Consider the following 16243-nt stretch of genomic DNA (forward strand, 5'->3'; position numbering starts at 1 on the left):
TAATTGTGTCCTCATCTATTATATCTGTCTGTCTCAGGCTAAGGGTTATTGGCTGGGTCCCAACTACAACAAAGAGGGTACGATCAGTAACGACATTCGGCGCACAAACGTCCCCGACATCCGCGTGGCGTACCGTCACGAGACGCTGTGCGAAGAACTTCACCTCATCACGCAGGCCGTCCGAACGCAGGAGCTGGACCGCATCGAGGAGGAGGACGACATGCTGTCCTTCACATCCAGCCAATCCACAGCCCCGCCCACAAGCTCGCCTGTCCAATCAGCACGCTAGAGAAGCCATGACCCCGCCCACACTCATACCGGTCCAATCAGCACACTAGAAATGAGCCACAGCCCCGGCCCACACTCAGCTGTCCAATCAGCACACTAAAGAAGCCATGACCCCGCCCACACGCTCACCTGTCCAATCAGCACACTAGAGATAAGCCATGTCCCCGCCCACATGCTCGCCTGTCCAATCAGCACACTAGAGATGAGCCATGTCCCGCCCACACGCTCACATGTCCAATCAGCACACTAGAGATAAGCCATGGCCCCGCCCACACGCTCACCTGTCCAATCAGCACACTAGAGAAGCCATGACCCCGCCCACACGCTCGCATGTCCAATCAGCACACTAGAGATAAGCCATGTCCCCGCCCACATGCTCTCCTGTCCAATCAGCACACTAGAGATAAGTCATGACCCCGCCCACACGCTCGCATGTCCAATCAGCACACTAGAGATAAGCCATGACCCTGCCCACACGCTCGCATGTCCAATCAGCACACTAGAGATAAGCCATGACCCCGCCCACACGCTCGCCTGTCCAATCAGCACACTAGAGATAAGCCATGACCCCGCCCACACGCTCTCCTGACCAATCAGCACACTAGAGATAAGCCATGACCCCGCCCACACGCTCGCCTGTCCAATCAGCACACTAGAGATAAGCCATGACCCCGCCCACACGCTCGCCTGTCCAATCAGCACACTAGAGATAAGCCATGTCCCTGCCCACACGCTCTCCTGACCAATCAGCACACTAGAGATAAGCCATGACCCCGCCCACACGCTCGCCTGTCCAATCAGCACACTAGAGATAAGCCATGTCCCTGCCCACACGCTCGCCTGTCCAATCAGCACACTAGAGATAAGCCATGACCCCGCCCATACGCTCTCCTGTCCAATCAGCACCCTAGAGATAAGCCATGACCCCGCCCACACGCTCTCCTGTCCAATCAGCACACTAGAGATAAGCCATGACCCCGCCCACACGCTAGCCTGTCCAATCAGCACACAAGAGATAAGCCATGACCCCGCCCACACGCTTGCCTGTCCAATCAGCACACTAGAGAAGCCATGGCCCCGCCCACACGCTTGCCTGTCCAATCAGCACACTAGAGAAGCCATGACCCCGCCCACACACTCACTACAGAACGCCGCAGCATCAAGACCAAAGTGACATTCCCTACGTCAGTGTTGATCTCATTTCAGTGCATGTTTAGAGACGTTTCAGCTATGCATCGATATAATGCAACGAGCACGAGTGTTTGTGTCATTACACCTCCGTCACGAGCGCCGTGATGACATCACAGCTCCCTCACGTGCCTTTTACTTTAGCTACTTTTATTTTGAAGCTTTGGCTTTGATTGTAACTTACTGTGAACGTGTCTTTCAGTCTCTCGTTCTATAAACTCTTTAATTTCTTCATCAATTTGAAGGATTTATTTTCTCTGATGGCCGAACTGTTCAGATGTGTGTTTACGAATCTCCTCCGGTCCTGCAGGAGGCGCCGATGAGCCAAAACGAACAGTATTTTTCTAACCCTAAACCTCCTGTGCGCTAAACGCTGGGAAGTTTACACGTCTACATGAAGGTAGTTTACGTAGATCTCCTCGTACACTCGATATACATTATGCCTGACAGTAGTTTTAGTTGAACATTAAACTGACTGTTAATCTTCACACAATATAGTGATTTTCCCACTAATAAATCGCACAAATCATGAGATCAAAAACAGCACGATTTGTAGAGATTAGCATGCTGATCGAGCAGACACAGAGCAAAGCATGAGGTTCGACATGCTAGAGAGCAAATGATCACAAGTAATAGTACAAAAATATATATATGTATATCTTTATTTTTTGTGAATGAGAATGTTAGTCTACAGCAGAACTGATCAGATAAGAGTATTTTGTTCATATCAATAAAGCATGTGTGCATTCAATCTCCTCTGGGTTCTTGCTCATCTTTGCATCAAACCTAAAAACAGTGATAATAATATACAAATCAGACGCTCCTGATCTTCAAAACCAGCTCTGATTACGAATAAATATGAATTTAACATTCAACGTCCTTCAGCATCCATTAACAGCTTCAGTCGTGTGTGTGTGTGTGTGTGTGTGTTGTGTGTGTGTGTCGGTCGATGGGAAGTTAGCGGCCTCAGATCATTGGTCTCACTTCACTGGCCACCTGGAGAGAGTGAACATGACATTGTGTGAATATGACATCACATATTTCAGTATGACATCATGTGTGTAACGATGACCTCACCGCAAGGGCCGATTTGACGTTCTGCAGCTGGTAGAAAACTCGTCCGCCCTCCTCAGGACAAACAGTCTTGAGCTCGTCACGCGTCATTCCCAGCAGCATGGAGCCGGTGACGCCCCCTAAACACCGGACCGTACTGACACACACACAGTTTAAAAACAAACATTTTATAATGTGACATCGGAGTTCAGATTAACAAACTAGCATGCTAGTGGTTCTCAACTGATCTGGCCACATTTTCCCGTGGTTATGAAACGCAACCCAAAGTTTTTAGGAATTCGAACCAAGCAAATTTAGTTCTCAAAAATGGTCGACATGCACAGAGGTACCGTCGCTTTTTACTTAACATACACTGTAAGAATTACAGTAATAAGGCTATTAAATAACAACCCCAAACTAGTATTAAAGTTAGCATGTTGGTATGAAATAAAATAAGTGAACATAAAATGGTATTCTGGAAACTACAGTTACCATTGTAAATACAATAATAACATGAACTGTTGATCAAACATACGCACACTGATTTTGGTGAAGTTAGACGGAATGAATATGAATACATGCAATCCTTCCCAAGCTAACACACAATGTACAACTTACAAGTGTAATGTTGGTACTTTTTGGCCATTTCATGACTTACTAATTGAAAACGTTATTACGACGTTGCATGCTCGTAATTTCATTGGCTCTTTTGGTGTGTTCAAGTCCTCCTCGGAAGTTCGTACTTACGAGTTGGGAAGTCGTGTTTATGACGGCATGTGCGTTCAAGTCACTTTTCACCAGAGTAAGATGGCGGAGTACTTTCTCTTAATTAATTGCACAAAAATAAAAAGCAAATTTCTTAAACTCTAATTCTAGAAAATGAAGAACAAAGAAATGTGCATCAGGTGTTTTGCTTTATGTTTTTAATTAGCCTAATTTATGAAGCCACTGCAAACTTTATCGTTATATATTACATTGTTATATTATGCAATCATATTCTGTGCTGGCAATTAGCTTACTTTGCTGTAAATAGAAAAAAATAGCAATATCACTGCTAAATAGGCTACCTTTTGTATTGTGGTATTCCGCCATGTTTCTCAGTGACACGCCCCCAACATCGGGGCTTAAAGAAAATCCCGAGCTTCCCACTCGTAATTACGACATTGTGTTGGCGTTCATGTGCGCTCAACTCATAAACACGATCTTTACGAGATGACTTGACGCACATAAGATTTTGTTGTTGTTGTTGCTCTCTGTGATATCCAGCGCGCGCCGCGAGCACAGGAACGTCTGACAGGACAGGCAAGCTCGTTTTTCTGAGGTGTGAGAGACTTTTTATTTCGTTACGAAAATAACCTCAGAATAATCACTCTGACAACATCTAATCTGACGGCAGATACTGAATCAGTACAACGCGTTTCTCTCTACTTAAACTACATCTGACAGAAACCGCTTTCACGCAACATAAAAGACTTTCATCAGACTTTTTTTTTTCCAGTTATGCTTTTTGTTGTTGTGTCTTTGACTACACACTCCGCGACCAACTCAAAACGGTCTTGCGACCCGCCAGTTGAGAAACACTGTAGTATGCAGTGTGTATTCTGTACTCAATACCCAGATTATCTACATTTTTCTAAATGTGCATCGTGTGAGACCGTATGGCACCAGTCGTCGTCGTGATTTTCAAACATTTTAGGTTTTGACTCATTTCAAAACAAATTATTTAATAACGTGCAGTATTGTCCAATATGCAAATTAGGTAAATGAATTAAACATGCACCTTAATTAGGTCATGTGACAGTGCAGAATACTATTACTGTTTGAAATGGTTGCATACTAGTTTCACACACTATTTTCTTTTAAACCGTATGCATTACACAGTATATACTGTGCAATATGCTAACACATTTTCCTCACATTTTACTGAAGCCCTTGTGCTCCAGCCAGGCCCGGACCTCCTCCGGACGGGATTTTCTGGTGAGTGCCGGTGCAGATGGAGTTTCCTGCGGGTCATGGGGTGAAGTTTATGATTGTGAACGTGTGTAACTCAGATCAACAGGACTAGACACATACGTCACGTATACGTACAGGTTTGGCCTCCTGCTGTGGAAGCTGAAGCATGTTGTTGGGGACGTAACCGACCTGTCCTTTCTGATTCCTCACCTTCCACCACTGCTTAGACATGTCCAACAACTACAACACACACGCTGAATCCTTAGAGACCATTTTCTCAAAAACAAGTTATTACAAAGTCAAGTCACTTTCATTTATAAAGCACTATTAACAAGATTTTTTCAAAGCAGCTTTACAGTGATAATAGGAAATTAAAGTAACAGATGGTTTTGGCTTTACAGCAGATCTAGAATAAAGTTATCGTCCAGATAAAGTCAGAAAGTCAGACACTATATCGGTTCATAAAACTCAAAATCTCTTTGTCTGTGTCTTCAGTCGCTCACCTGCAGTTCTTCACCTTTACTGATGGTGAGCTCACGAGCGTTACGCGCGGAAAAATCAAACACCGCTCGCATGTAGCTCACCGGCAACTCCTCCGAACTGCAAAACACACACCGTTACACACTCAAAGTACAGCAGGAGATCTACAGTAAAATACTGAAGTATATCGGTACCTTTCCTGAGGTTCCCCTGGTATTTTGTAGCTCTACACAAAGAAACAGAAGCAAACAACTATTAAAGCATCTGAATTAAATGTTTCTCATGTAATTAAAGGGATAGGTCACCCAAAAATGTAAATTAGCCCATGATTTACTCACCCTGAAGCCATACTAGGTGTATATGACATTCTTCTTTCAGACGAACACAATCAGAGTTATATTAAAAAATGTCCTGGCTCTTCCAAGCTTTATAATGGAGTCAATGGGTCTTTTTTTTGGAAGTTCATCAGAGCCTATCCATCCATGATAAAAAGTGCTCCACACTGCTCCGGGGGGTTAATAAAGGCCTTCTGAAGTAAAGCAATGAGTAACACTTAAACTTGACACACAACGTAATGGCGAACGCGGTTGCCCAGCCCTGTTTGTTTGAATCGCGAGAGGCATCAACGCTTACGCTACTCCTACATCTGCGTCATACATCTTCAAGTGTTACTCTTGTGGCGTAAGTCGACTTGCGTACGGCCGTCTGCCGGAAGCTAGTTATTTTTTGTCAATAAAGTTTTAAACATGGATATTTTTCTTACACAAACGCATCGCTTCACTTCAGAAGGCCTTTATTAACCCGCCAGAGCAGTGTGGAGCACTTTTATCATGGGTGGATGCGCTTTGATGGACTTCCAAAAAAAAAAAAATTATAAAGCTTGGAAGAGCCAGAACATTTTTAATATAACTCTGATTGTGTTCGTCTGAAAGAAGAATGTCATATACACCTAGTATGGATTCAGGGTGAGTAAATCATGAAGTAATTTTCATTTTTGGGTGAACTATCCCTTTGAGTGCTCAGTGTGTGTTTGTACCGTTTGTCGTGTCACGGATTGTCGCGGTGGCTCTCGGCTGCTGGTGTGTGTGTTGGTCGGCTCTGGGTTTCTAATGGCCGGCGGCTCCCAGCCGTCATCAAACACCGGCGTGAACGTGGGAATATCTTCATCATCCTCCGGCCACTTGGTGCTTCATCAGACACACAGAAACATGATGTGAAGAGACCAGCCTCTGTCAAGTCAAGTCACATTTATTTATATAGCGCTTTTAAAACTCTATTAGTGACGGACTGGAGAAAAACCCTTGTGAGAAACCAGACTCAGTCTCTCAGTTCTCCTCTGGCCAACGAACCAAAAGTGTATGATTATGATTATGATTCTAGCAGCATTACAGTTCTGAAGACAGATTGGATCAGAACATTCAGAATATTATCCAGTTCCATCTGGTTGAAGATTCACACCGGTATGGAGAGTATGTTGAGGATCAGTGCCGATTCTGTCGTGTCGATGAGGCCTTCACAGGGAGAGTCTAATGGACACACTCTCTGCTGACACTTCAGGGATGTGTTGTGGTCATGTCTAGGCTCAGGTCTGTCTTGGGGTTTTCTCTGTCTGACGTGTGTGTGTGTGTGTGTGTGTGTGTGTGTGTGTGTGTGTGTGTGTGTGTGTTTGTGTTTGTGTTTGTGTTCATGTTTATGTTTTTCTATCCTACTGGGGACTTCAGCCTGAATGCACACAGACTCATGGGGACTCGTGTCACAGTGGGGACCTAAATAGAGGTCCCCATGGGTAAACAAGCTTATAAATCATACAGAATGAGTTTTTTTTTTAAATGTAAAAATGCAGAAAGTTTTCTGTGATGGGTAGGTTTAGGGGTAGGGTTAGTGTAAGGAGACAGAATATACAGTTTGTACAGTATAAAAACCATTAAGTCTATGGAGAGTCCCCACAAAGATAGTAAACCAGAAGTGTGTTTGTGTGTGTGTTGTACCTGGGGATGTTCCAGGCGTCTCCCAGCGACTGCCACAGATGGTCCTCCTCCGCCGTGGCCTCCTCGCTGAGGAAGAGGATACACTCCGGCTCAAACAGAGGAGCCACGATAGATGGAGGGAGATCCTCATTACAGTGAAACACTATCTACACACACACAGATATAAACACATGTGAGCTAAAGAACAATGTGTTCACAGACAGACAGACAGACAGACAGACAGACAGATAGCTAGATAGATAGCTAGATAGATAGATAGATAGATAGATAGATAGATAGATAGATAGATAGATAGATAGACAGAGGATAGATAGATAGATAGATAGATAGATAGATAGATAGATAGATAGACAGAGGATAGATAGATAGATAGATAGATAGATAGATAGATAGATAGATAGATAGATAGATAGATAGATAGATAGATAGATAGATAAACAAATATATAGACAGACAGACAGACAGATAGATAGATAGATAGATAGATAGATAGATAGTCTCACCAGGTCCAGTATAGAGAACAGACAGTGTGTGAGTTCAGCAGCGCTGGGGTTTTCAATCTTTCCCTGCAGTGTGCCCTGATGAACAGATTATTTGACAGTTATTATAATAATATAATAATCTTTGTGATAAATATCTTTAAAATAAATATTTATACATATTAAATGAAACAAATATGAACAGGTATCATTTTAGTAGGTATAATTTTTGTAGTATACAATATAAAATGAAACGGAGCAGTATTTCTCACACACCAGCAGGTTAAAGGCCATCTTGACTTTCTGCAGACAGACTGTGAACTCTTCATCTGACGGCAGTCCCTTCACCACTTACAGATGAGAGGAAACACGTCAGCAGAGCATTCATAAACTCATCTCATCCAATCCAGTGCAATGAACCGTTTCTCTCACCTTTCTGCTTTTTCTTCTTTTTCTTTTTGTCCACTTTAGGGGCGACGGCTGTCAATCTGTCGGCGAAGGCTTCGATGTCGTTAATGAGATGATTCAGGATGTCCTGCACACAGACGAGTCGTCTTTATCTCTCATCTACACATCAACACTGCACGATTCAGTCACAAACACTCACCACGTTCCTCTCTCTCTCGGTGTACGGCCTCTGAGGGGGCGGGGCCGGTCTCGGGGGCGTGTCTTCTACACGAGGGGGCGGAGGCTGTCTCGGAGGCGGAGCCTTCATATAGGTGGAGTTATTTCTGGAGGCGAGTGGAGTTGGGGCGGGACTCTCATCTGGACAGCACAGAAAAACAGCGCTTTTAAATATGAAAAGTACACACTGCGCTGTGATGGTAAAGTACATAATGTGTACTATTGATACCACATGATAAATTCTCATTCTCATCCAAAGTGCAAGAGATTGTGGGTAATATTAGTCCAAAGAGCAAGCAGGGACACATAGGCTGTTGCATCTGAGATAGCATACTTCCCTACTATATAGTAGGCGAAAACTGTATGTGACAAAAGTAGTATGTAAAAAGTCCCCGGATCTCCTACTACTACAACTTCCTATTTCAAAATATATATCATCATATTTATCACCTAGGCATAACTCGGCACTAGGCATTTGCTAGGGGGTTCTGCATAATTGCAAGAGAGCCAACTCCCAAGTCTCCAATGTTCTGATAGTAAGATGTGACATGTCCGTGTTTCTATATGCGGTTGCTAGGGTACTCTAGGGTGTGGCTAGACAGTTACCATGATGATACTTACAGACTAGTTTCCAACCAGCAATTCCCATGTCTCTGTGGTGTTCTGGTGCTGAGATATGGCTTATTCATGCTGCCGTAAGGTTGCTAGGGCGCTGTACATGGTTGCTAGGATGCGGCTAGACAGTTTCCTAGCTGAAACTAATAGACTGGGTGTGTAATTGGATATTTGGAGACTTCTTGCCAGTCTGAGTTAAAAAAGGCCACCCACTTTTCTCTACGATGTTCTGATCCAGAGATATCTCTCTCACCTTTTTTAAATGTAAGTCTATGGGGTGGTTGCTAGGGTGCTGTTACTGGTTGCTAGGGGGTGGCTGTAACATTGTTGTGTCACTGCTTATTGGCTGCTTGCTAGGAGTCTCAAATGAGCTCACCTACAAAACATTCTCATCTGGATATATGATCTCACAAAATCTTTGCCAATGTTAAGTGTCTTGCGAGCCGAGAGATCCCGGACGAGCCCCCATTTGTCCCCTGCTTTAAATCTAAGGGACTTTTTTGCCCAATTTTTCGCCCACCGTGCAAACATCATACACCCCCGATCGCTTATAAAAGTCAAAGCAGTGTTCTCCTCAATGAGCCGCATGATTTGACACCTCATTCATGGGTCTACGACAAACGGTGTGGGACAAGTTAGGTGGCGGAGTTTTGTACGGAAGTAGAGGAAACGTGAGAACAATAGAGTGCTTCGCTTTTTTTACATTTTACATTTATGCATTTGGCAGACGCTTTTATCCAAAGCGACTTACATTGCATTTCAAAGTACACATTTACATTCTTATCAGTTCTTGCTTTCCATGGGAATCGAACCCCATGACCTTGGCGTTGCAAGCGCCAACGCTCTACTGTTTGAGCTACAGGAAAGTTACAACCTTTCCAAAGCTTTCCAACCACCTCTTATTAATAATACACAGTTCTGGCATTATCTCACCATAATCCGGAGCGGCCCACTGTTCTGGAGGAGGTCTCGGAAGAATCAGCTCGGCTGGAGGAGAGGCTCTTCGTGAATTTCTTGGCATGGCGTTTCCGACACCGGCTTTACTGCAGAATCAAATGACAAATTTGTCACCACAATATTTCTAGGTCATTAGTGATTGGTTGGACAGGATTTCATCGGCTAACCTGACGTTACTCTGTCTGTGATTATCCCTCTTGTTCTGAAGAAGCCGATCCAGATCTTTCTTCAGATAATCTGCCTGAACGACAAATAAAATCAGTCGTTTATCATCAGAATCTAGACAAGTCACCTTTATTTATATAGCGCTTTTTACAATACAGATTGTTTCAAAGCAGCTTTACAGAGATAACAGGAAAATAATGCAACCAAGTTTGTTTCCAAAAGAAAATAGCGTCACAGTCCAGCTTAAGTAAGTTCAGTGATGATTCATTTTTGTTGCAAAAAAGTTATTAATTTAATTAATTTATATATATATCCGCTCTGGAGAAAAACGTGATGTCATCGTCCAGCTCAGATCAGTTCTCATATAATGGTGTCAATGCAGGAGATCAATAATATTGTTGAATATTAAATGTCTTCAACGCGTCTCGGAGACGCTGAGATACCCTGAGCGCCCTGAGAGTCGTGAACTCACCCTGAGAGACTCGCTCTGGAACATGAAGACGCTGACGGCCCGACTGCCCCGGTTCTGGATGGAGACAGTCAGGAGAGATTCGTACGGGCTCTCGTCCAGAACCGCCTTGAGATCCAGAACGCTGTTCAGCGGCCACGACTCCAGCACCTCCTGAAACATCACAGCGACAGCGCTTTAACATCTCAACACTTTCAACCAGTCAGTCTTCTGCTTCCACAGAGTTTCATATACCAAGGTATATTTTAAAGGTGCAGTATGTAAGTTTTAGCAGCATCTAGTGGTGAGGTTGTGAATTGCACCCAACAGAAGTTACGGTGGCCGACAGGAAGTGATGTCGTCGTCTGAGACAGCAAAGAGTAGCCAGTTAAACAATGAGGTTTCTTTACAAAGATCAATTAAGAAATCGTGTTTACTTAATTATTCAGTAAAACAATATGTTATTGCGAATATTATTGTTACTTGTTCATCATTGTGTCAATGTTTTATTCGCTGACTTTAGCTCGCTTCTCTGCATGAAGAACAACATAGTGACGAAACGCGTTTGTCCGTTCAGGGCCACCGTAGAAACATGTCGATGTAAGTGGACCCGCGGTGTGTGTAGAGAGAAATGACTCATTCTAAGCTAATAAACACACAACGCTTCATTATGTAAGGTCTTTATACACCACTGAAAACATAGCAGACATCCCAAGTCTCCCGGAAGTTCCGGGAGTCTCCCGCATATTGATAGCGGCTCCCTGATGCCCGCAAATCAGTTAAAATCTCCCGGAAGCAAGAGCGCGCAAGCTAGCGCGCGCACGGCAGAGAGAGGGAGCGAGAGACCTTGCGTGTGTGCGCTAGTGTGCGTGTGTGCCTCGGGATTTTATCTCTACTCTCGAACCGAATTAATCAGAACAACCCCCCCCACCCCCACCCCCACCCCCCCCCCCCCGTTGGAGATTTCTTGACTCCCGGAAATGACTTTGTGCAGGTTGGGATGTCTGACATAGTTATGTATATGATATTGCATTTGTCAACAGATCCTCCTTAATATTACACAATGCACCTTTTAAAGTACCATGATACCTTTTGGTACTATTTTGTTCTTATACTATGGTATTTTACATGGTTCTGTATGGTACAGAATATCGTGGTTTTTCAATAAATTTGGTATGGTAGAACCACTGTAATTGGGTTCACTTACACCGAACTCTAAAGTTAGTCAAAAGAGATTCACCTTGCTCTCGATGTCCAGGAGCAGGAGCGCTCCGTCCCGCGCCTCCAGGATCACGTCTTGACCCCACACACGCCCCGTGGCGTCCAAGTACTTCAGCCGCTCCAGACAGTCATCCACGTCACACACCTGCCGTCCGTCCAGCTCACAGGTGAACAGATGCTGTGGAGGAGAGAGGAAAAGTGAGTGAACGGCTATGTGTGGGTCACATGACGACGACGATGATGATGATGATGATGATGATGATGATGTTCACCTCCACTCGGTGCTGGAACTGATGCATCTGTCTGTTAATGGAGTCCGCATATTCCTTCCTCTGATCTACAGAAAACACACAATCATCAAACATACAACAACACAAACACAGTGACAAATACACAATCATCATAATAAACTCATATACAACACACACAAATACACAATCATCATCATAAACACACAAACGCACAAATACACAATCATCATCATAAACACAAATACAACAAACACAAATACACAATCATCATAAAAACAAATACAACAAACACACAAATACACAGTCATCATAATAAGCACAAATACAACAAACACACAAATACACAATCATCATCAACACACAAACACAATAACAAACACACAAATATACTATAATTAAACACACAAATAATGAAACACCAGTACAAAAACGATAATATTAATAAAACATATAAATTAAAATATATGTATATATTTTGTTATATGTATATATAATATCTAAATAACATTTATTATACATTAACAAGTCATATCTAAATAATATACTACTTCGATATTTAAAATATAGTGAAAATGTAAAAATCAAACATAAAAATATTATAATTAGTGGCGTCAAATCGATTAATAGTGATTAATCACATCTAACCAAAACGTTTGTTTAAACTGAGAATGTTTATATATATATATATATATATATATATATATATATATATATATATATATATATATATATATATATATTTATATATATATATATTTATATATTTATATATATATATATATATATATATATATATATATATATATATATATATATAAACATTCTCAGTTTAAACAAACGTTTTGGTTAGATGTGATTAGACACAGATATTAAGAGCAATATAATTCTCATAAATATACAATAACAATCAATAACACACCATAAATAAACAAACACACACACAATAATGATAAAGATTAGCACATAAATGTACAACACACAATAAACACCTCAAATAGACACACATTAACAAACACACAAACATAAACTCACAATACAAACACACACCATACACACACAAACCAATAGCAAACACATCATACACACCGCACATATATTAAACATCAAAAATACACAACAACACACAAACAAACACCTAGAATTGTTTTGTTTTTGTTTTGTCAGCTTAATGGGACTCAAGTCTAATTCTATTTTTGAAACAGAACTAATTCAGTTGATAAAACATCCGATAAAGCTTATTATTATTATTATCATTATCTGTGTCCAGCGTCCAGTCATGAACGCGTCTATAAATAGCACACGGTTATGTAAAGGTTAAATGACTAACATGAGATTAGCCATGTGTTAATGATCCACTGGTGACGTCACAGGACCAGTACTCACTGTATATTGATTTAGCGCTGGGTCTGGATAAACTCGACAGCTCCGAGGACGTCTCATCCGCCGTCACACTACAGGAGATGACACGGTTAAACACACATCTGATATGTTGGATATTATATTAATATTGTATCTGACCCTCACCTGGACCGCAGCGAATCTGCGTAACCGCTGGACCAGCCAAACGGACTCGAACCCTGCAGCATGACTACAGCACCTGGGCACAATGTCAATCCCCACTACATCACAGTAACACTTGCAAACAAACCTACTGCGATCATACCGCGGTACTGCGATGGATTCAACTTGTAATACCAGGGTGTTTTGATATATACATGTATACAGGGCCTAAGACTTTTTGCCACACCTGCCAATGGCCGGTGACTTAAGAAAATTTACCAGGAATAAATATTTTTTACCGGCCATGCAACGGTTTTTGCAAAAAGAGGCAGTAATGACAAAATACCAGTTAAAATTCACAATTATCCATTTCATTTGATACCACAGCTATACTAGCCTAACTTATACAGGCCTTGATCTAAAACATTAAGACAAATAAATAGTCAGTAATAACACAGAAATACTATATGAAAAAGTAACTGCTTTTCAGGTTTTTCAGGTAGATCTAACAGCTTTCGGATACAGAAATGTAATAATCTATAAGTAATCAAATGTAAAATAACTGCATAGTCTTCACTGTATAAATTAAACAGATTAATCTTTATTTTTATGTTTAAAAAGTTATTCAGAAAAGAGCAGCGAGTGATTTTCACAGTCTTTTGTTGTTTGATTAACTTAAAGTGACAGCAGCCTATTAAACCTGCTGCTGTCTGTCATTAAAGATATACTGATGCTATATTATATAACATGTGGTAGATTTTCCCTAAACCAAACTACGTACCTGGAACCTAATTACCTGGGGCGTCTCCAATCGACACCCAAGCATCTACAGTCAACACTTAATAAATATATCTGGGGCGTCTACAATCGACACCTAATAATCTTTATACTCTAGCTCATGTGTCTACAGTCGACAACTGGCTTCGAGTTCCTTACCCCAACTCATTCCCCTAACTAACTTGCTGCGCAGCAATAATACACAGACAGACTTCAGCAAATGACCTTTAAATACTTTAAATCACGGCCAGGAGAGTTCTCGAGTAGTTTTCAGAGAATCTCCCCCAAGAAGAAGCACGGCCGGAGGATCTGACAAATTTCAGAGAGAATCCCACCAGCAAACACGAATACAACAGTTTTTATAGAATAGTGGCGAAAATGACATGATACATTACATAATTTGATTGGTTCTTCATATGCAAACCCTTCTGTCACTAGGTAGAGGCAAACTCTGTTTTCTTGATTACTTCATTACTTCAAGTTTAGACATCTGTCTAGTTTCATTTCCCATATTTGTTATTTTTACACTCACACAACCAAAGTCACAAGTTTTCGCCAAAGGGGAAACATACATTTAACCAAAGAACAGAACGTCTTCGTACATTGTGTTAGAATGTTAGAATCATGGTTAGTTTAAAAGATAGTTTACTCTCTTATCCATTAAAAATCCATCTCAGACATAGCCGACTATGTTTACTAGGATACTTTGTGTGAATTTGTCTTTTTAAGCGCAAGAAGACAGAAAACGCACGAGTAACAAACTGAGTTCGCTTTCTCCGCTTCTTGCGCTTGAATATTTAAATTGGCAAGGCTTAAACTTGTGACAATGCAGCGCTGGCCTTTCAACTGTCCCGAGCGTCGTTCACGTTTGTTCATGTTCTCACAACATTGCATTGTTAGAATTCATAAAAATGTTACCGTGATTGTTTCATATATTCGTCAACACAGATTTTTACTCACATTTGTCGCTTGGCAAGTGTTTGCTTTAGGCCCTGCATGGACACAACAATATTTACACTGTACTCTAAGGTACTTCAAAGGATACCATGGTAAAATCGCAAAAGAAAATGTACAATGGTATCCTTGGAATTACACTGAAGTGCCATGTAATAGCTCTCAAAGTACCATAGTATTACCATGGGATGCCATCACTGTGCCATTGTAAAGTATGGTATTTTTGTGAGTATACCACAGTACTGTATTGTTTTTTCAATGTATATTAATTATTATACTTATTATATACTTATTATTATACTTAACGTATTATACTTTAGTACATTTGTATGGTACAAGAATACCAAGTATTATCCTCTCTTCCAAAAACAAAGTACCATGGTATTGTTTGAAATTCCATTGAATACCATGGTATATTTTAAAGTACCATGATACTTTTTGGTACTATTTTGTTGGTGGTACATGGTACAGAATATCATGGTTTTTCAACAAATTTGCAATGGTAAAACCATGGTACTTGGGTTCGCTTAGGCTACACCATACTTTTAAATACGTCAATACCATGCTATTTCCAAGAGGTAAAGTTTCATGGTATTACCATGGTATTTTGAAACATTTGCGTCGTTAAAGTGAGGAATGAACAGTGTTGAGTTAGCTAATCATCTTCTGGAAATATGCACAGGTTTATGAGCTCATAAATCAAGATCTCTATAATCTGCTGTGAGGAGCGTCACTGTCCGTACGACAAGAAAACATGGAGAACGACACGACAAACCCCTAAACACTGCGAGAACGTCTCGATTCGGATAATCATCTGATGAAGATCAAATAAACCAGAATAGCTTTATATGTGAAAGTGCCTGTTGGAGATCTTTGAGAAGATCTGAAGACTTCTAAACCTTACCGAAATCTCCTGAACACACACCTGAGATCAACTAGTTCTGATATGATAAAGTCATCTAATAAATCCAGAAAACACTTCCTGAGGAGATCAGATGTGTTATTGGAGATCTTTCTCACCTGTGTGTTGAGATCTTCTGTGGTTTCTCCGGTTCCGGTGTATTAAATCATACTGAACTCGCTCATAACCAGACGTGATGGACTGAGGAAACTCCCGTCGAGGTCCAAAGTCTGACACGAGCTCAGAGCCAGTGTGTCTTAAAGGAGCTCAGAGATCAGATGGGTGGAGACGTCCACAGAAACACAACCTCACCTACATCTGAACAAACCCCTAAACTTTTGTAACAGTGAGACTTTTATAAGTGAATGGTTAAACAATCAGTTTAATCTGTGCAAAATCAT

General features: G+C 41.4%; 3 protein-coding genes across 6 annotated transcripts in view; 1 reads left to right on the forward strand and 2 right to left on the reverse strand.

Moving 5' to 3' along the window:
- The window catches only part of ampd2a (adenosine monophosphate deaminase 2a), a 39905-nt gene extending 37678 nt beyond the window's left edge, over nt 1–2227 (forward strand). For all 4 annotated transcript variants that reach the window (XM_079891050.1, XM_079891051.1, XM_079891048.1 and 1 more), the window contains one exon: nt 38–2227. In XM_079891050.1, the coding sequence (XP_079747176.1) occupies nt 38–289 (252 nt within the window). In that variant the 3' untranslated portion in view covers nt 290–2227. The remainder of the gene's footprint in view (nt 1–37) is intronic.
- LOC307170064 (uncharacterized protein) overlaps nt 1–16243 on the reverse strand; it is a 274875-nt gene that overhangs the window by 66341 nt on the left and 192291 nt on the right. The window lies entirely within an intron of this gene.
- eps8l3a (EPS8 signaling adaptor L3a) lies at nt 1645–16119 on the reverse strand. Its single transcript, XM_079891052.1, has 20 exons — nt 15962–16119; nt 13235–13307; nt 13094–13161; nt 11732–11796; nt 11479–11637; nt 10263–10412; nt 9793–9866; nt 9602–9711; nt 8037–8194; nt 7862–7964; nt 7706–7779; nt 7454–7528; nt 6951–7096; nt 5999–6149; nt 5157–5188; nt 4986–5082; nt 4618–4722; nt 4447–4532; nt 2554–2686; nt 1645–2472 (listed from the first exon to the last, which is right to left on the reverse strand). Exons 2-20 carry the CDS (start codon nt 13294–13296, stop codon nt 2443–2445), a joined length of 1878 nt encoding a protein of 625 aa, XP_079747178.1. The 5' UTR covers nt 13297–13307; nt 15962–16119; the 3' UTR covers nt 1645–2442.

The sequence above is a fragment of the Squalius cephalus genome (genome assembly GCF_949319135.1).
Source record: "Squalius cephalus genome assembly, chromosome: 13".
Classification (NCBI taxonomy): Eukaryota; Metazoa; Chordata; class Actinopteri; order Cypriniformes; family Leuciscidae; genus Squalius; species Squalius cephalus.

Coding starts and splice junctions, on each gene's coding strand:
- eps8l3a (XM_079891052.1), bottom strand. CDS start 13,296: ATGCTGCAGGGTTCGAGTCCGTTTGGCTGGTCCAGCGGTTACGCAGAT. Junction 7,965..8,036: donor CCGAGAGAGAGAGGAACGTG/GTGAGTGTTTGT, acceptor GTCTGTGTGCAG/GACATCCTGAATCATCTCAT. Junction 5,083..5,156: donor CCAGGGGAACCTCAGGAAAG/GTACCGATATAC, acceptor TGTGTTTTGCAG/TTCGGAGGAGTTGCCGGTGA.